At 45.7% G+C, this 21,069-nt stretch overlaps 1 protein-coding gene across 2 annotated transcripts in view; it reads left to right on the top strand.

The window, feature by feature from the left end:
- The window catches only part of LOC118785509 (striated muscle-specific serine/threonine-protein kinase-like), a 77,020-nt gene that overhangs the window by 39,781 nt on the left and 16,170 nt on the right, over positions 1-21,069 (top strand). For both annotated transcript variants that reach the window (XM_036540210.1, XM_036540211.1), the window contains 23 exons: positions 24-206; positions 4,600-4,781; positions 5,018-5,106; positions 5,413-5,588; positions 6,663-6,923; positions 7,881-8,039; positions 8,276-8,465; positions 8,806-9,035; positions 9,366-9,485; positions 10,071-10,175; positions 10,875-11,081; positions 11,182-11,305; positions 11,546-11,718; positions 11,842-11,954; positions 12,807-12,975; positions 15,229-15,328; positions 17,646-17,846; positions 18,427-18,484; positions 18,727-18,804; positions 18,915-19,087; positions 19,208-19,234; positions 19,590-19,742; positions 20,242-20,284. In XM_036540210.1, coding sequence (XP_036396103.1) covers positions 24-206; positions 4,600-4,781; positions 5,018-5,106; positions 5,413-5,588; positions 6,663-6,923; positions 7,881-8,039; positions 8,276-8,465; positions 8,806-9,035; positions 9,366-9,485; positions 10,071-10,175; positions 10,875-11,081; positions 11,182-11,305; positions 11,546-11,718; positions 11,842-11,954; positions 12,807-12,975; positions 15,229-15,328; positions 17,646-17,846; positions 18,427-18,484; positions 18,727-18,804; positions 18,915-19,087; positions 19,208-19,234; positions 19,590-19,742; positions 20,242-20,284 — 3,314 coding nt within the window. The remainder of the gene's footprint in view (positions 1-23; positions 207-4,599; positions 4,782-5,017; positions 5,107-5,412; positions 5,589-6,662; positions 6,924-7,880; positions 8,040-8,275; positions 8,466-8,805; positions 9,036-9,365; positions 9,486-10,070; positions 10,176-10,874; positions 11,082-11,181; positions 11,306-11,545; positions 11,719-11,841; positions 11,955-12,806; positions 12,976-15,228; positions 15,329-17,645; positions 17,847-18,426; positions 18,485-18,726; positions 18,805-18,914; positions 19,088-19,207; positions 19,235-19,589; positions 19,743-20,241; positions 20,285-21,069) is intronic.

Genomic DNA, 21,069 nt, shown 5'->3' with positions numbered 1-21,069 from the left:
CCTGTATGTGTGACCTTCTGCAGTGACCTGGAAGCGAAACGACGTGGAGATAAAGAGCAGTCCCACCCACGTGGTGAAGGTGGAGGGCGAGAGGCATTCCCTGCTGATTAAGAAGGCCAAGCCGAGCGATGCCGGCACATACTGCGTCACCGCCGTCAACGAGGCCGGCAAGACGGCCTGCAACGCCACCCTCTTCATCCAATCAGGTGAGTGGCAGACGTCGCCATGGTGAAACGCCACCCTCTTCATCCAATTAGGTGAGTGGCAGACGTCGCCATGGCGCAACGCCACCCTCTTCATCCAATCAGGTGAGCGGTGTGTGTCGCCATGGTGTGAACGGGAGGGTCACTTTACGTGCCGTTTTTAAGGATGGAAGTCCTCTGCGGCTGGCACATGGTTTTGGTGAGACGTGAGGATTCATGCTGACATCATCCCAAATATATCACTGTAAATATCTTAAACCTTGACATTCGGAGCAGTATTTATGAAGACCCAACACATCTGTCACCTTTAATTCTGCTTCTGTGATGCCCAGAAAGCACTTTTGTTTTGAAAATCAAACATAAAGTCATTCTGCACTGAAGGTGACAAATATCTCACTCTGTCACTCTGTCACAGCACCAGAAACACTGAAAACATTAATAGCATATCCCCTGCGTCACACACACACACACTCACACACACACACCTGGACCCCTACCTCTTTGCCAGCTCTCTCTGCACAGAGTCCCCCTGCCACTTCACTAGGTTACCATAGCAACCGAGAAGCTAAATTCAACCTACAAATTGTTAAAGGCATGCTAGCCTCCTGATGAATTTCAAAATAAAATAATGTTGTTCAGTCATCAAGCAAGGTGATCTGTAGCTTTCCACTGAAACAAAGGTCTGCGTAGACAGAATCATATTCTTTAATGTAGTGGTAATCATTCTCTGAAGAAGTCGAGCTGTTTTATTCTGTACCGTAAAAGGAAAAACTAGCTGCGCTTTTAAAAGTGATTCTGCAGATATCACTCTTGGTTTTCTTTCCCTCTGCAAAATCACGCATAAAAGAATGATTCCAGCTGTCTGTAAACAGCACTGAGACTGAACAGGAAAGCAGTGTGTGAGCACTGGTGTTGAAATGCAAGGCATGCGTGCAGATCTGCACTGTGGTCGAGGCGTTTAAATTGAGCTAAATGAGCTGCCGCAGCAAGTTTGATTAGCTGCTGTAGCAGATAAAGCTGCATTTGAAAGGAAAAAACTGGACCCCAGTTAATTAATTGCAGTGGGGACATTTCTTTGTAAGGAAATAAAATATTTAGTAGCTGTTACTGTATAAAAATTTCAGGACATGGCTCTAACAGAAAGCACTGCTGAAGCATTCTGGCAAAGGAAACACTTATCATTAACACAGGAAATAGCCAACCATTGGCTATGGGGAAAAACGCCACTTAGAGGATTAAAGCTGTAGGTTTGCTCTTAAAATCTGAGGTAATTTGAAAACAGTAGATTAAGCATCCTGACAGACCCCATTATTATGAATATAAAGGAGAGGATAATGAGCCCAGTTATTGTTAGGAAATCAAAACAGTGATATTTTTTCTGGGGTGTGGATATGCAGAAATGTGCTGTGTGCTTATATGTGTAATTTTTGCTGTTTCGTTTTTTATTTCTTTTTTGTGTGGTATAGCATTACTTGCCTCAAGTAAAAGCTTCCTAATACTAATAAATCTTTGCATTGCTCAGTTGTGGCTGTATGCACACACACACACACACACACACACACACACACAGTGTCTGTTTGTTCTGGATTGTTTCAACTTCTAACAGTAACCAAGATAAAGGAATGCTTTACCGTATTGGGCAGTTTTACACTGTGTATTAATAGCATTCCTCTTCTCTACAGCCACAGTCTGCTGTATATACTGCAGATTACTGTGGAAATCCCAGGCGTTTATTCCCCTGCAGTTGAGATGTCGTCGGGTTAGAAGGCCTGGTGTGCCTTCATACCTCAGCCCTGCAAATTATAAGATCTGTTACTCAATTATAGAGTGGTTACAGTACGTGTATACTACATTACCCCCCAAAGACATCCATGATTACTGGTTTCATGAAGAATGAGTCATTAATTATTTATGCCCCTGACAAGATAAAAGGGAAATGACTAGCTCTATGGACATGCTCCGATTTATGAATGTTGGAAGCTGGGGGATATTTGAGTCCATAATGCAACCCAGGAGATCAACAGTATGGACGATACGTTATTGATATATGAGCCAGTTCTATCTGAGAGTCTTGGTTTTGCAAATTGTGCTTCATTTTCAAATCAGTTTTGCAGTTTGCTCTGTTCTTGAATATTAGCTACTAGACAACTATAGCATTTGTTATTGATTGGAGTGAGAATGATAGGGCATGCTTCATACTTATACAATATACACAGAGTTAGGTCCTTTTTGTATTTTCCTACAGAAATGCTAACAATGGCCTAATGACTCAATACAAACATTAACCTCTGTGCAACCTGACCTCATTTAAACATTAGATAAAATAAGTACCATCTACTAGATGGCCACATAATAAATGTCCAGACTTGAAAATGTCCAGACTTTGGTTTTTCTAACCAAACCTTAGGTGTTATATACTCTAAGGTGATATTGGTTTCAGTAGGATGACTGAGGGGCCGATTCAGGCTTAAGGGCATTCAGCATTTTGTGAAGGCATCTGGGTGAAGAGCCATTCCACACAGGAACTGGTTGAAGCGCGTGGACACTGATGGGTAGGAGGTTCTTTGTGGTCTGAACTAGTCAGGCTGGTTGTTCAGGCTGCTATAGATAACTAGACTGCAGAGGTCCTATACCTTCCTGCTGTTTTGGGACAATATTGTCAGCTCTCTCTTGGCTCTTCTTCCATTTGCAGCTGTATTTATGCAAAGTTATGTCTTTGAATGTGCCCATAAAATGTATTCACTGTAGCATAGTTAGCCAGCCACCCTTTCAATTAAAGGAAATGACACTTCAGTTGAATTAACATGTTGCACACCCCAATCAAACATGACAGTTTTATAACAAAATCAATACATTTTGTATTTGCTTGCTAGCTTGCAAGCTGGTTACTGCATTTTCAGATAAAATGAGTTCATCTATATTCACAGAAGTGTAAATCCTGTCACAGGACCACATAATGGAGATTTAAAAAAATGTTTAAATGTTTTCAGGACAATGCTTGTACAGCATAATAGACCATTTACTGTCTATTCAAACACAATATTACCACTACGTATGGGCTTTTTGGATATATGTATCTTGGAAAATAATTATACACACCCTCATTTTGGGTGAACTTCACCCCTAACAAGAATCAACCACATACAAGCTTAAGTGGTCTATTTCTGAATTTGCTTAGTTGTAACAGAGGTGACTCTGCAGAAGCACTTAAGCTGGGTTTGCACCCATATTTCTCAAATCTGAATTGGCCCCTTAGTCTGTCTAAAGACAATTGAATTTAACATCGGACAAAATGTAAGCCAATAGTGTTTTAATTAAATCTAAATGTCATCTTTAAATACATCTCTTTACACATCTACCTCTCAAATGATTAGCTAATTTTATAATCAGCAGCACATGGATGTGGACATGGACATTTAATTGCAGTAGCTTTATAGTGTAATATTCTCAGATCCTTAAAATCCTTCCAGTCTCCTTCGATGGCATTTTGGGCATTCAGGCTGAAAGATGCCGCTGACAGTGAACTCATTGCCAATACACCCTCCCCTGCAAGTGGTAGTTTGATTGGATCGGGGATTGAGGGATTTATTCATTGTCCAGCTCCACCCAATATAAAGCCTTTTTCCAGTCTCTGGCATTGTCAGTCACCTCTGAACGCCACTGCCTTCCCAACAGCACTGCAGATTCACAAGATCATTTATCACCAGTACAAAAGCATCCTGAGCCTGGTAGCCCCCTGCGTTAGAGCTGAAATACTTATCTATCGATTTTATTTCTGTTCAGTTCAACAGAATAAACACTTGCCTCAATGTGAGAACAATACAAAAGCTTTTCATTAATGATCAGTAATACTGTGTCCAAAGTTTTAAAACAGGATTTACGTAATTTCCTGCCAAGTAAAGCGTGTAATTAATGAAGCTATATTTTCAATTTTGTTGTAAGCAATGTATTACCATTTTAGTGAATACAGGATTCTGCCAAATTCTGTCTTTGTATTAAGAGGGATAAATGAGTATTTTAATTCATAGAAACACAGAGGCGCTTGAGCTGTGCTGGTGAGCAACTAAGATGGGTTATATGAAACTGCATACAGATTGAAACATCACCATGATAGTTTGGAGCTGAAGAGAATACAGGCAGTACTTTCTGATGGAACTAAAATTTGTCACTGCTTAAAGTGCCATAGCTGGAGAAGCACATACTTGCTTCGGAAGACTGGGCAAAGCTGTTCACGGGGATAGGATGTTTGTGACACGCTTGGCTTATGCCTCTGTGCTTGTTCACACAGCGCTCACATGTCCAGAGTGGGTTATTTTTATAGCGTTGTTTATGCTGGAAGTATGTCCCTGTGGTGCGGTGTCCCTGAAGTTGTTCCCGCCTGTCTGTTCCCGGTCAGAGCGCACTCATGAGCCACGTGGAAACCTGGGCGTCCCCATGGACATCAGCAGTCCCATCACGTCTGACGAGGAGTACCTCAGCCCGCTGGAGGAGGGCATGGACTTCGGCAGCCCCACCTTCCGAGGGCCCGAGACCCGCAAGATTGTGGACACGCGATTCAGGGAGGCCCCCTCTTTCCTGGTAATAACAAAGCCGTTCACTGTATTATCAGGTTAAAGGTTGCTGGCATGTGACAGTTTGTGTGTAAAGTTGAAGGATTCACTATTGAGCCAATATGTTTGGATGTATTAAAGCATACAATGATTGAACTTCATCTAAGATAGAACAGATGTTCCAGTTATAAAGTCCTTTGTATGAAACTGGAGAAACGGGTTTCCTCTCTTGTGCCTTATCTCTCATTATTCCCTCTTCGTTAGGTGACTCTGACTGATCAGGTGGTGGTTGAGGGACAGGAGGTCACCATGTCTGTCCGAATGCAGGGTCAGCCTAAGCCAATCATTTACTGGTAGGTGCTCCTGCAGCATTAGACTGACGTTTCCTCAATGTTCTCTGTGCTTTGTCTCCGCTTAATCCAAACAACAAATCAACTTGTATCTTTCGGAGGACTTATTCTGCCGTATTTGGCCATGTAAAGTTGCACTGTGGCATTTGGAATGTTTCTGGCGCTGCTAACTCCTAAATACCTCTCCACCTGCACAAACTCTCAGGCAATGATCTCTGCAGAAACTCATACTCTTTTTTTTTTTAACACCATGGAGAATTCACCTCTCAGTGTAAAACATGTGCTGATAGATACTCTCTGTGGGCTCAGGCTAAGGGACAGAGTGACCATAAAGACCGGCGGCCGACACATTGTGCGTGAAACGGAGAACGGGGCCTTCGAGATGAAGATCACATCGGCGCAGAAGTCGGACGCGGGAGTCTACACCTGCAAGATCATCAATGAATTCGGGTCAAAGCAGTGCGAAGGCAGACTGGAGGTCAAAGGTAAGGTCAAAGCCCCCAGTGACCCTCACCCCTGTGCCCCACCCCTTGGCAGCAGGAAATTGAGTCTCTGTGCCACAAGCAATAACACACTGTCCTCTATCTAATGATGCTGGACCGGTGCAGAAGAAAGCAAGGCATTTGCCATGAAATTTTCTGTGATGTCTCTCCTGACAGTCACTGAGTTCTTTCATCAGCCCGTCTCGTATTGTGGCACAGACCTGCTGTGTCAGCTGCGTGATGCTTATGGCCCGGTATCTACTACCCGCCTGCGCTGGGCTGGCCATCACCAAAAATTTTCACCAAATTTTCCCCTAACTGCAGTTTCTGCTCTTTTACATAAGTGCAGGTACCCTCAGAGTTTTTTCATCCAGGGACAACAGAAATAATGGAGGTGACTGAAAGTACTCCACCTTCCTGCATTCATTGGCATGCATCAGAGAGAGAGAGAGAGAGAGAGAGGGAGAAACTAATGCACTTGAACCCCCCCCCCCCCCCCCCCCTCACGGGCTGCACCATGGCAGCACAGAGTGCTCTTGTCTTTTTCAGCATACTCCAGTCCCCTAAAAAACACCCAACATCAGAGAGCGTATTGCTGAAATATGTATGAGGCTTTTCACAGACGCTTTATATTGGGTCTAAATGCTTTCTGTGGCTTTGATGCTGTATCGACGTTTTCATGCTGAGACTGCAGGAGTCCATCATTATGAAAGGGTTCACGCGCTTAACAATTTTTAGACATGAGGAAATGAACAATGATGACAAAAAAGCAATAGTTCTAATGAAATATACTGTGTTCTGTAAAAAATGACATTTTTGGAAATATATATATTGAACAAGAGTACAAACACTTTTTATGCTGACAACTTCAAAGAAAGAATCTGAATTCTAAAAAAGCCTATCGTTTCTACATTTTTAAACCGTTTAGTTTTGCCTTGCATTGTAACGCTTGTTAGGAAAGTAAATGTTTGTGTAGTAGGATCTGAAGCAGAAAGTGATTCTGCTGGAGTGGTCCTCGGCCTGCTGGAACAGTCCCACAGAGACTGGGGTGCAGTGACGCTCCCTGTCCCCCCCCAGCTGCCCCCGTGGAGCCGGTCCTGGCCATCGTGCAGCCGGTGCGGGACGTGACGGTGAAGGCGGGCGAGACGGCGCTGTTCGAGTGCCAGATGATTGGCCCACAGGACGTGGATGTGGATTGGCTGTCGGACGGGAAGCTGATCCAGCCGGCGCTGCTTAACTGCAAGATGCACTTTGACGGGAGGAGGTGCCGGCTGCTGCTCAACTCCGTGCATGAAGACGACAGCGGAAGCTACACCTGCAAGCTGAGCACCGCCAAAGGTGAGGCCATGCAGCACACCTGTCACCTGGCCACACAGCACACTGCTGATCACGCAGCTGCCAGATACCACACTGCATCACATTATTGTCATTTAGCAGGCGCTCTTATCCAGAGCCACTTACATAGGCTACAGTTTTACCCATTTATACAGCTGAATATCTACCGAGGAAACTGTGGGTTAAGTACCTTTGCCTAAGGATACAGCAGCTGTACCCCAGTGGGGAATCAAACCAGAAACCTTTCGGTTACTAGCCCGGCTCTTTGCTGCTGTGCCACACTGCTGCCCCAAACAGTTATGCTCAGTAGAAGATGCATGTATTAATCTAAAAAATGAAATAAACAGATTTTTTATTGAATTCAATTCAAAGATTTCCGGTTTTAGCTCTCGTTACTCAGCCATTTTGAAATGTCGCGCCATTCTTAAAGGACAAGGTTAAGGTTTTTTTTATTACCGTTATTATTATTCAATTATAATGGATTCAAAAAGGTTATATGATGTTTATTCCATCAGAGCTTTTTGCCTGTGATCAGATAAGTGACCCAGTTATAACACACTAATTCATTATTCAGTTTATTGAAATGGCATACTTCCATATATACAGTTTGTACAGCACAAAGTGAAAGTGCAAACGATTCTTGGCGTTTGGCAAATTAGCCGTGTACTTCAAAGTCCAAAGTCTTAAAAGTCAAAGCTCATGAGAGGTTTTGTGAGTAAAATTTGATCTAAAACGGAACACTTGGTCTGAACTGGCTGCCATTTATTAGCAATGGAAATGGACATCATCATCCATAATTATTAATGGGTCTGTTGATGAAACCCTGCAATAGTAAAAATAACATGGCCAGTCTGAAACTCATATTTCCATTTCTATCATGTTTTCCATCACCGAAGCCACATCACCTTGAAATAATAGCTAGAGGTAGAGCTCTTTGCGTTTGACTCTGTGGTGTTTCAGAGGAGCTGACCTCGAGCGCCAGCCTCAGAGTCACCCCCTCCATCCAGCCCCTGTTCACGCGTAAGCTGGACCTGCTGGAAGTGATCGAGGGGCGCACGGCTCGGTTCGACTGCAAGGTCAGTGGAACGCCCCCTCCCAGAGTCACCTGGAGCCATTTTGGTAAGAAAATAATTTTCCGGAATCTTTGTATGAGTAATGATGTCTATGATGTAACAATGTAATAATGTCTGCATTATGTGATGCGGTGTTCTTTTTTAAATCGTCCTTCACTCGGCAGAACTGCGGTGTATTTCTGAAACCCCGTCACCTGCGGTGCTTCTGTCCTGTACTGCACACAGCAGTGTTTCCTCTCAGGGTAACCGCTGCCCCGCGCGCTGATGCGTTCTCTCCTCCAGAGCACACGCTGGTCGACAGCGAGAACGTTCGCGTCCTGAAGGAGGGTGGCCGCCACTCTCTGGTCATCGCGCACGTGACGAACGAGGACGAGGGGTTCTACACCGTCACCGCCCGCAACGCCCACGGTGAGGCGGAGAGCTCGGCCGAGCTGTACGTGCAGGAGCCTCGGCCCGCCATCTCCTCGCAGATGTAAGATCCGTCGCCCCCGTCTGCTGCTAACATTCAGCCCCCCTCTCGCTCTTCCTCTGTGTCTCTATTTCTGCAGAGTCCCTCTGGCTGCTGTGAGCGGTTTATCATCAGCCTGTGAAGCAGTAGCTGTCCTTTTTGTTTGTCATTTTCTCAAAGGCCTAAAGCAAATATGTGTGTGAAAACATTAGATCATTGGTTCTGTTATTATTAAACAAGGGCAAGAGAATGGCATTCCTCGCTGTGGAAAAAAAGGTGGAAGGCAAGAGTCATAGAGTCAGCATTTTAGTTCGTCTTTCCATTAAAGATTTTTGGTTGAGAGGATTGTCACCGTGATTTACAGGGCAAAGTTGGAGAAGATGCCGTCCATCCCCGAGGAGCCGGAGGTGGCGGAGAGCGAGATGGAGCGCTTCACCATGCCGGACTTCGTCAAGCCGCTGTACGACCTGGACGTGGTCGAGGGCAAGGAGGCCGTGCTGAAGTGCAAGGTGGCCGGCCTCCCGTACCCCACCATCACCTGGTTCCACAACGGCGTCAAAATCGAGAACACGGACGACAGGAAGATGACACAGTGTAAGCTGATGCCCGTCGCCCTGTTCGGTCCCCTCACCCCATCTAGCCCCGCTGGGTCCCGGGTTCGAGCTGCTGCACTGTAGCACTTGCTGTTGTTCCGATGAAGGTCTGAAAGGTATTAAAGCTGTATTTACTGCCAGCCTTGACTGGGGCCGTGATTAATGCGGGGCCGTCAGGGCGGCGCTGGGGCAGACAGTTCAGCTGTGTTGATGAGGGTGTCAGTGTGGGAAAGTGAGAGAGTGATGGATATGACGCTCGTCTGGCCGTCTCCTCGCTGACCTGTCCCTGTCCTGACCTCCGCGTGACCCCCCCTTCCTGTTCCCCATACAGACAGAGACATCCACAGCCTGGTCATTCGCTCTGTCTGCCACGCCCACGGAGGCGTCTACAAGAGTGTCATCTCCAACAAGGTGGGGAAGGCGGCCTGCTATGCCCACCTGTACGTCACAGGTAAGGCAGGACATGGAGAGGCGATGTGGCTCAGTCTCTTTCCGCTACACACTCCTGCAGGATCAGCCACATCCAACTGTAAATTACAGTGGGTCCTTGGTGAAAGCATAAACAGAGTAGAAAGTAGTAAGGAGTTGTAAGGAATATCATAATTTTTGAGATTATTTAAGAAAATTATTTTTAAAAGTCTATGCACACATACATTATAACATATCGCATTCCAAGGGATTGCTTGTTGTGACATGAGGACTTATAAAATCACTGAGTAATCTTAATATTCACACCTCCCATTGGCACTGTCAGTCAGAGCTTAGCGGGAGCTGTACAGCGTTTCTCTCTGAACCTCCCTCCAAGTTGTTAGAGGCTGATTCATTATTTCACACAGATGACAATAATGCAGCTTTGATCCAGCACACCCTCTTCTAGCCAGCATAATACCAAAGTGTGAATAAGGACGGAGCGTGGTAATATACGGCTGTGTGTGCGTGTGTGCGCGCGCGTGCGTATGTGTTTGTATAGATGCGTGTGTGAGACTCAGTACAGGTATTATGCATTAGATACTGAAAGCTTGTTTTCTCTCTGCAGATGTCCTTCCCGATCCTCCGGATGGGGCTCCAGTTGTGGAGGGGATCACAGGAAAGACCATCACCCTGAGCTGGAAGAAGCCCAAGCGGCTGGACCCCTCCATAGGTACCCGAGCAGTTCTGTTCTTCTCTGCCTCATCCCTGCACTTCCAGCTGTATCTCTGATGCTCCTGTGGCTTCCTACCACAGGTGGAAGGAGCTCTTGTTTAAGGGTCAGAGACATTGGATGAGGACCACAAGAAACGTGGCTGGGATTTGAGAGGCATTTATTCATTCAAAGTGTAATTTTTAAATTTATTTTATTTTAGCATTGTTATTGCTGTCATTTGCAACGACATGTTTGAAAGCAGCTCTGTCCTATATTCTCATCAGCGACTTCAAACAGATCATAGAGTGTTACATGCTTGGGAGAAATGCTAAGCTGTTCTTGACCAATATTTAGGGGTACCACAGGACACAGCAAGGCAGCTACAAATGAATGACATCATATTACCACCAAAACGTTGTTCCATGTCATCATGAGGGATATTGTAACATCTGCAATTCAGCCTGAGACACATTCTAAGGGTCCAGACTTTGTTTTCCAATGCCTCAGGCTTTTGGACCTGTCAAAATATGTTCCAGTCCTGCCAACTGATCTATTGGATGAGACATTTTTTATTTTCAATATCTATTTATGTGGTTATGTATTCACAAACATTTGGCAGGTTTTGTCCTCCATATGGGCAAGGCACTAAACCATGACGTGATCTTTGCAAATAGCTGAAATATTTACAGGCCTGCTTTCCTGCTTCTGTGATTGCAGATGCCAGCTCTCTGATGTACGCCATCCAACAGCAAGCGCTGGGGTCGATCCAGTGGACCATCATAGCCTCCGGTTTGAAGCAAACCTCCTACACAATCACGTCTCTCTCCAAAGGAGTCCGCTACTCTTTCAGGGTCTTGTCGACCACCAGCAAGGCCTTCAGCAAGCCCTCTGCGGCCACAGAGCTGCTGCAGCTTCTGGAGAGAGGTGTGGGAAGCAGCGGGACGGCACTTACAGGTCATGTAAGTCACATGACTTAGAGCAACGGGTAACTGAGGTGTTCCTCTTTTGATTTGTTTGCCAACAGGCCCGTATCTTCGGGAAGCCCCAGTCATCATTGATAAGCCGGATGTGGTGTACCTGGTGGAGAGCCAGCCGGTTAGCATCACCGTCACCCTCAACCACGTCAATGCAACAGTCACCTGGAAAAGGTGAGCCCCTCCCCCCTTCCAGCCACACAGTCACACCTGAAAGAGTGTAGTAACCTCATGGATGTGGTCAAAGTCAGCAGCACCTTTAAAATGTTCCATTGCCATCAGATATGATTATGTCAGTGATCAAATTTTGAGCAGGAAGCCTGTGATATAGCTAATGTAATGAATGGTAATACTGGTGTTACTGGTGATGAGGAGAGATAATGGAGTGTTTTTGTGACCCCCCCACCCCCCCAGGAGGGGCGTGGTGCTGGTGAACAAGCCGGGCGTGTCTGAGATGAGCATGCCGGACGATGACCAGCACACGCTGAAGCTGGTGCGGGTGCGGAGCAGCGACGTGGGCCAGCTCATCTGCATGGCCAGCAACCAGTTCGGCAGCGACTCCTGCATCCTCACGCTGGAGATGGCAGGTAAGGGGGGGGGGGGGGGTTAGTGTGCGTGCGGGGGACTGGCGGGGGACTCGCAGAGGCCTGAGGCCTGAGGCCTGCCCTGTCTCATAACGGCACCCCTGACCTCCTGACCTCTCCCTCCAGTGCCCCCGACCTTCGAGTCCATCATGGAGGACATGGACGTCCGCGTCGGAGAGACGCCCCGTTTCGCTGTGGTCGTCGAGGGAAAGCCCATCCCGGACATCATGTGGTACAAGGTGTGGATCCCTGAGCAGGCCAGGGGCTTCCGGTAGCTTCCAGCAGCTGAGCCATCGCTGATGTTCTGTAGATTTCAGTGGTGCACACACAGAGGAAGTTCTGTTACAGCAGTGGTCCCACGGGCTGTAGCATTCTGCAGCTAAAGCTAAATCCCATTAGAGTTCAGCTGCAGGCAACACCCAGGTATCTCAGTAAGGTGGCTGGGTGTACATCTTTCAAATACCAAACTATTCACAGTGTTCTGCCCCTGTAAGTTCACGATACACACCATGCTGTGCGTTGTTTCTGTCAATTCCCGCAGCAAATTTGAGAGGGAAAATGGCAGTAAGAGACACTTTGCTTCAGAATTTGCCTGCATCACAGTGATAGCATTGCGTTTGTGGGAAGCGCTGCCAGCGGAGACAGGAGGGCGCGTTATTGTCAGTGACGGAACCCCCTCATTCCAGGGTTCATTAGTTGTGCTTGTGCTGCTGGCTTCCTGTTTGGATACTCATGCATGTGCAGGCTGCTTTTCGGCTGCCATCACCCACACCCTCCCCTGCGGCTCTTACTGTTTTTGCCACATTCCTAACTCCTTCCAGAAGAGTCCTAGTGAATTCAGCTGACGTGTCGCTCAGATTATTTTCTGTTGATTGGTTGATGGGAGTGTTGTCCAGCATAGGGCCAGCTTCTTATTCATCAGGCCTTCTTTTCCTCACCTTTATGATTTTTCTTCTTTATTTCCATCTCACTATTTGTATTTTGTGTCATTAATATGTTTTCCATTTAATTATCTGGGTATTTCAGAGCAGTTGTGTTATGTTGATTGACTGATTGATTGATTGATTTGTTGATTGATTGATTGCACCCAGAACGACATGCTGCTGTCAGAGGGCAGCCACTACACATTTGTGTACGATGACAACGAGTGCTCGCTGGTGATCCTCAACACACAGGAAGAGGATTCAGGCGTGTACACCTGCACAGCCAAGAACTTAGCCGGAGCCGTGTCCTGCAAGGCCGAGCTCACTGTTCACACAGGTGAGAGACCCCACCTGCAGCGCCCGAGAAAGTGCTACCCTCTGTACAACCGAACGTGTGGCAGGACACCTCCATCTCCGAGGGGACAGCACTGAACGTAAACTACTGCTGACCGCAGAGGGGTTTTTTGTCTGTTGGGTTTGGTGTAATCTGACTCCTTGTTTTGTCACCAGACAGGAATCCTACAGTGTCCCAAACGTTAAGCACAGACAAAGATGAGGCAAACAGTCCGGATCAGCTGCATCTGGGGAGTGTAATCCACACCGAGCAGCAGCATTCAGGCCCTTAGGAATCCAGCCGACACTGACAAACACAAACCACAGATGAATTTATGAATCTTGTTCATGGCAAATAAAAATATGCACTTAAGTAAGTAAAACTTCAAGAGCACAGTATCATTCTTAATCAGCATATGACAATGGTTTTTAAAACAGATTGCTTTTCTGAATGGAACTGTGCTCTGTACATGGCCTCATTTCAGACGAACACACTTCTGTAGAGTGGTGGAGGGGCTTGCCGGGGATTCAAACATTGTGCCATCTCCAGGAAGGCGCACAGTGACGGGATTAACCAGATACTAAATCCTTCTGCTGACACTAAACTCTAACTCCTGCAGCTGTAAACAGGATTTTTATTAGCCTGTTTAACAGCGGAGTTTGCGGGGAAATTCAATGGGCCTCTCAACAGCCGAACAGACGGTGAAATCGGTAGCCTGTTGTAACAGGTGCATATAATTCAACATAATTAGATACAAGCCCTTGACTGGTAGGTAGAGCCATGACTTAGAGTTATTGTAGCTGGCAGTTTTGCTAAATTGAGCTGTTTCAGGTGCAATTTCAGGCTACTTTTTTACTGGTATAGTTTGTTAATGCTGGGTTTTGAATATTTGGAATTCAATGAAACCTGCGTTTCACAATTGAAGTGCAAATTCTGCATGATTGATTATTGATTGCAGTCCATAAAAGAGCAAAATGTGTTAGTCTAGCTGAGTACACTATGCAACAAAAATTTATTTCCATTTTGACTGCTGTCTCATTAGCGCAGTCAGTCAAAATGTCAGACAATGAGTGGAAGGCGGAAGTCATGTACAATCTTATTAAAATAAAATGTGCTCTACCTGCTTTAACAGCTTCACAAGAAAGAATTTCATTGATGTACGCATTGAAATCACGCTTAACAAAGACAGCCCAGTTCCATCACATGACTGCTCTCTCATGCCGCTTGTCAGACAGGGTACAAGCTCCAGGCCATCCATGAAAATTTTTTTTTCCCATCGCTGTTTAAGTAAACAGTCTGCAGCAACGCCCTAGATGTGACACATGACACTGAGCTGTAGTGACACTCTGAGCACTTACCCAGAGCTCTGGCCCTGACGCACTGAGAGGTCACTCAAGGTCAGAGTGTAGGCGGGCACCTGGGAGGAACCTGCCGCTCCTTTGGTTGCTGCCACCTTTAGTCTGGCATTTCGTGCCACATTGTCTGCGCTTAAAAGGCTGACGTACTCGGTTCTTAATGCTTGCAGTGCTCTTTGTAGGTTTTTTTTTTTTTTTTTAATAAAGAAGACAAGACAAGCTTTTAAATCAATGTGGCCATGAATCTTTAAAAAGAGGAACATTTTCAAGGAGGGAAAGAATATTAAATTTGGTTTCAAACACAGAGCAGTTATTAACATTTTGCCCTCAGTGATGGGCCTTTTGCCAGTTTGCAGTGGATCTGGGACTGTCTTGCAGCTTTGATAACTGATCCTTGTGAGGAGAGTTCTCCTGTGGGCTTCCAGGCTTTGGGGATGTGAAAATTGCAATATGATCATTATCACCATCTTATATTAACTGCAGTTCAAAGGGTAGGAGACACTCTACCATAATACAAAACTCCAGAAATATTAGAAGGTGCAGAAAGGACAAATGTGAAACATTGCTGACTTTGATAATGTTGTAGATGTTTGCTATTGATAATGTTAAAGTAAAAATGTAATGACATGTGATCATATAAGTGATGATGTTAAAATAAACAGATGCTATTCTGTGAGCAATGTAATCACGCTCAGATATGAGCATTTAACGATGTACAAAGTCTTGTCCTTTCACTGGAGAGAGTCTTATTTGTCATCTTGTTTGTTGTCAGAAACCACAGCTTTTTTGAAAACTAATGAATATGCTAACAAGAAGGCACCGCTGAAGATCTGAATTGTACATCATGGCAGAAATGCCCACACAAGCTGGCGTCTAACCTCAGACTGTGTGACCCTTGCAGCCAAAGAGGAGAGGGAGGAGCCGATGGAGGACGAGGAGACTATTCTGAGGAAGATGCGCAGACTGACTGATTACTATGACATACACAAGGAAATTGGGAGGTGAGTCACCAGCCGGCGGAGGCTCGGATCAGCACAGGCCATTTATTTTTAACGATCCGCCGAGCGCTCGTCTGAGGGCTCCGGGTGGAAGCTTCACTGCCGCCTTTTTCCTCATCACACAAGCAGGTCTCCTTCACAGCAGGGGAAAAGAAGAAGCTGTCCAGATTAACTGCGTCAGTTTTCATGAAGATTTAACTGCACTGCAAGCTACTATTTTTGATCTTGCTGTGAGAGCTGTTGTGCTCTTACTTTGCCCTCAGTGGGGCCTTTTCCAGGGACAGGCTGACTGCTGATTGGCTGCACAGGCGATATAGATAAGATGCAATGCGAGAATGCATTCTGTGTGAGGCTGTTGACCTGATGTTACCTCAGTCTGTTCATACATCAGTCCTGCATTGTACCAGCGTTCACAGACATTAGTTAAAGGTCATACTGAACCTGTGTCTTGCGGCGCATTGTCATCAGTGATGAGGCTGGATATTTTAATATTTGGTCATGAAATCAGTACAGGGGCGGTGCCAGAGATTTTCTTTTGTGGTGCTATGGGGTTGCTTGACTTTTCAGCGAGTGTGCTTTGAAATTTAGGGTTTCCCATTAATGTTCCGGTCGCCACAGTTTAATTTCTACTGCAACACACCCGACACACGTACACACATGCGCGCACATACGCAGTACCCGCTCCGCGACAGTTACAATGCCATTCATTAAAAATTAAAAATTCTAAGTAACCCACAGAAATTTCTTGGGGGTGCTATGGCTATCCTAGGGGTAGCTACGGCACCCTCAAGCCCCTCCCTGGCGCCGCCCATGAATCAGTATCTGGTTACTTGGATCAGTATTAAAATGGTTGTTAATGAACTAACAAATGAAGAAAAAAGTGATTTACTCTTCCTTGTGAGTACTGAGGAAGGACAGCCTAAGAATCCTGTATAAACTGTATACTTCGTTGATATTACTGTCTGAAATGGGAGTGAATGCAGCTCTCTGCAATGAGTCACCAAACTAGAATTCCATACAGCGCTTCGGGGAGGAAAAACAATACAGCGCATAGCATTTCATATTTCAGATATTCAATACTGGGAGCCATGGAATATTCTAACCATCCATTGAATCAAAATGCAAATTCCTAATTTAGACCATTACCGTATACACAGCTATTTTGTTTTACTACGGTCTTAAATACGAACTGAACAAATTCAATTTGCATCACAGAACAATCCCGTTGTTTGTTGGAATGAAGACGCATTGAGTGCCGGGACACGTCTTGCGCAGAGCAGACGTTGCTGCCACTATCTCAGCTTTGCACACTGCGGTGCTCCCCGCACCCCAGCCTTGCCTTTATAATCCCGCAGTCTCACTGCCAGCTCCCCGCTCAGCGCAGACCCCGGGCAGCGGCTCCGTTCCGCTGCTAATCTGCGCTGCGTGGCGCTCTGTCGAGTGAGTACAGAGAAGGGTCCTGCAGCCAGTTCAGAGAGAGCACCAAAGAAGCGAGTACAATAAAAACAATCAGTGTGAAACATTCGAGAAGAACAGGGATGTGCACAATGTCTGGATTTTTATTACAATTCTTGTTTGTTTGTTTATTTCTAAAACACAGACTCTAGAAAATTGCTTGAATATGCCTCTGTCACAGCGCTTGACAAAGGAATAAATATTGCGCAGTTGTGCGTTACCTTTCTCTTTTTCAGCAGGTTTATTCAGCACAGACACACAGGCAATGTACTGTCAGGGCATCGTATATTCGGGTTGCTCACATTAGTTAATGAAATTTTCATTGGAATCATGAAATAACATGAGCTCTGAATTGCACTATGGGTAAAATGGCTGCCAAACAGCATATTGCCGTTCTGATGCTGACGATGTCGTTTCAGTGGAAGGAATAAGGGCTGAAGCTATATCATTTATTTGCACACTGAAATATCCTGACAAAAATAACCAGGCAATCGTAATCTTCAGGGAATTGACTCAAAAGCCTTTAAAGTTAAAAAATATTTTTATGTGTTATATTCTCTCGTGGATTAAGCAGAATAAATAAGTAAAAATGTGTAACTTTTCAGATGGTTTCTTCTCAGACTGTATGAAATAAAATTTTCTTAATCTAGGGCTCAGCCAGAGGTATTTTGAACAAATCTTTGCTGGCGTGGTGGAGAATAGATGACCTTGTGTACGATGTTTCTGCCTCTTTCTTCAACACTGACTCCAAGACACTGTTTCACCTCTCTTCTAAACATGGTCATCGTAAACCTTCTGCAGTTAAAAGTTAAATAAACACTGGCACATTTGACTGATTTTCCATCATTATGGTGCCGTTTTGCAGGGGTGCATTTTCTTACGTCAAGCGGGTGACACAGAAAGCGGGAAAGGCGGAGTACGCGGCGAAGTTTATCTCTGCTCGTGCCAAGAAGAAGGCCTTGGCTCTGAGGGAGATGACCCTGCTCTCTCGACTCGACCACGAGAGGATTCTCTACTTCCATGATGCCTTTGAGAAGAAGAACGCCATCATCATCATCACCGAGATGTATCCTTTCTCCTGTCCATCCTGCGGCCGTCAGAATCTAACAGAGCAGTCTTCGGGAGAACAAAGACAGGGACAGGCAGACGTGTGCGGCAGGGCCAGCGACTCGATCTTTATCTCTCAGTATCTCTGAGCTCTGCAGATTCACATCTGCACCCAGGAAAGGTTCTCTCAGGGAGGCAAGGCCCAGCTGCTAGCTGGGAAATGGAATCATGCTTCCTTAAATTAGATTCACACATTGCAGAGCGGGCCACGCCAGCTGTTGGCGTTATCTAATACCTGCTTCACACCTGGCTCAGGGAGTCGTTTAGACCCGCTCCTGCAGGCTCGGCTTTCTTCCTCCCTTAGCTCCCCTGTCAGAATCACTTACAGGAGGTGCAGATCGTGGCAGAGCAGCCTGTTTCTCTGATGCTTGTGAAGGTTAAGCCATGCATAAACACCCTTTAGATGTCTGGTTAGTTGACTCTCAGAGCGGAGAGTTCTTTGGCTGCGTATCACAGCTGTGCTTGATGTCAGCTGTAAGTACCCCAGCACCGCAGTGACGCACAGGAAGCGACGCGTTCTCCTTGACTACAGCGTGAAGATGTCAAGAGGAATTTCTGGATAAACTGATGAAGAAGTCCGCTGTCATGGAGTCTGAGGTAAGGGCTCTCCGCCGACCTTCTAACAGGGTCAGAGACCGAGGGACAGAAGTTACGCTTCACTTTGCTGTCAGATCCCTGTGCTCATACACCAGCCATCCTCCTTCTCACATCTGCACCCCCCTGTTTTTGGTCTCCCTCAGAGGAGCAGTTATAACCTGATTATCCATGATTTTCCTCAGACAGTGACTGCATGGAACAGAGTTGTAACAGAAGGTAAATCACTCATTGCTTTCCTGCAGATACGATCCATCATGAGGCAGCTGCTGGAGGGAGTGGGCTACCTTCATCAGAACAACATCGTGCACCTTGACATCAAGGTAAATGTTAAATCTGCAGCAGGCAGCCACACTCTGAATCACCAACACAGTGTTGTCACGATGCAGGAGTGAAGAGCATGTAATCAGACCCTCTGCCTGCTTCTGTCCAGCCTGAAAACATCCTCACGGCCGACGCGACCGGGGAGCAGGTCCGGATCTGTGATTTCGGGAACGCCGTGGAGCTGACGCCTGAAGAGGCACAGTACTGCAAGTATGGCACTCCCGAATTCGTCGCCCCGGAGATCGTTAACCAAACGCCCGTCTCCAAGGCAACGGACATCTGGTAAAGCACCTGGCACTTCTGCAGCTTCTTCAGAGAAGGAAATTCATATGTAATCTGTTTTGTGATACATTGTATATCTTCATATATATTCTTTAATATCTGTTTGGTCTCTCCTCACAGGCCAGTCGGAGTCATTACTTATCTATGGTAAGCTTAGTGCATTTCTTCCTTTATGGTTTATCCTGTCTGTGCAGCTAAAGTAAAAATCAACATGCAGTATGCATTTTTACACTTCTCATTGCATAAAAAGCTTCCAGCGACAGATTCATCTGTTGTTCTCAGACTGAAACTGCCACATGCTGTCTGCTGTGCCCCAGTGGGATACAGCACACTGTAGTTTTCTGTCTGAAACAGTATGGTGAAAATAAGCCTCACATCAGTAGCACCTGCAGAAAGAAACATTTTCTTTTGTAAATTCTTCCCCTGAGAGGTTGGAATACCTGAAACCCGGAGGAGGAAGCGAGTGAGGTGCAGGTAATTAGACGCCGAATCTGTTTTCCAGCCTGACCGGCGTGTCTCCGTTCGTCGGGGAGAATGACCGCAGCACCGTGCTCAACATCAGGAACTACAACGTGGCGTTCGAGGAGAGCATGTTCGCCGACCTCTGCAAGGAGGCCAAAGGATTCGTCATCAAGCTGCTGGTGGCAGACAGGCTGTGAGTGGCCTCCACATCACTCCATCATTGCTGCCGCACATAACCTCTGCTCCTGTCTGTCAGGGAGGGTACACCTGCAAGCTTTCAACTGTTACATTTCAACTATGAAAGAAAACAATGTGTAAAATATTCACTGCGAATATACCAACATCTAAATGATTAATACCTTGAATATAGATTTTGCGTATAGTGTTGAAACACAGATTTTATTCGCTGTATTGCGCATTACTTGCAGGATGGCATGAGTGTGTGTATTTGAGTTTTTTTCTGAGCCACACTACACCTGGCAAGGACTGCAGTTATTGATTTGTTGGTTTGGCACAATAAATATTCATTTCATTGTGCAGGTAATACTGTTTCACTCTTGACTTCCTGAATGATCTCAGTATTCTTCAGCCTTCTATATTCCACCTGTGTTTCTCATACAGAAAGCTGGTCACGTTCCAGCTATCCTTGTGCATGTGAATCATTCTACATCAGCTCTTCTGTTTTTCCACAGGAGACCAGATGCTAATGAATGCCTCCGACATCCATGGTTTAAGGTGGGCTAAAATGGCTGAGAAGTCTGAAAGAATAATGGCTTCACCGCTGCTGTATCAAACGCTGAGATGCTGTTGCATTTAGGTCCACCTTCGGTCATTTAGCAGACACTTTTATCCAGAGTGACTCAAAAGTGTCAAAACAGTCTTAAGCATTACAACCACGCAGTGCGATAGCAACAGTCATTACACAGGGCATTACAACTATGCAGTGCGATAGCAACATTCATTACACAGGACACCACATTCTGTTCAGTGCCATAGTAGGTGCAAGCGGAAGTCTGAGGATTTAGCAGATATATTTGAGGATATATTATACTGACTACCATAGCATGTTGGCTTGAATGCTGAATGTTCAGACTTCAGGGTGAGCTGAATGAAGATGCAGGTCAGACTCTTGAACAGCTCATTATCTAATACCTGCTTCACACCTGGCTCAGGGAGTCGTTTAGACCCGCTCCTGCAGGCTCGGCTTTCTTCCTCCCTCAGCTCCCCTGTCAGAATCACTTACAGGAGGTGCAGATCGTGGCAGAGCAGCAAGGGGCCCAAGTGGAGGAAAGACGTGACAGAGATGGTCATGTTATGCATTAAATCTAAATATTTCAACCTGCACACATTCATTTGCATATCACACTCATATCAGAGAGATGTTTCAGTATCAAATTTAGTGAACAATTTAGTCTAAAAGACAATATTGTTTTAATGAAATTACACAGAATTGGTCTCATGCTATGTAATCCTGATTTAGTACAAAATGCTAAGAGGATTCTTGGAAACGCTGCCAAATT

Source organism: Megalops cyprinoides, chromosome 11 (assembly GCF_013368585.1).
Source record: "Megalops cyprinoides isolate fMegCyp1 chromosome 11, fMegCyp1.pri, whole genome shotgun sequence".
Taxonomy (NCBI): domain Eukaryota; kingdom Metazoa; phylum Chordata; class Actinopteri; order Elopiformes; family Megalopidae; genus Megalops; species Megalops cyprinoides.
The sequence above is the reverse complement of the archived record's forward strand: the minus strand, read 5'-3'. Positions and strand labels throughout refer to the sequence as shown.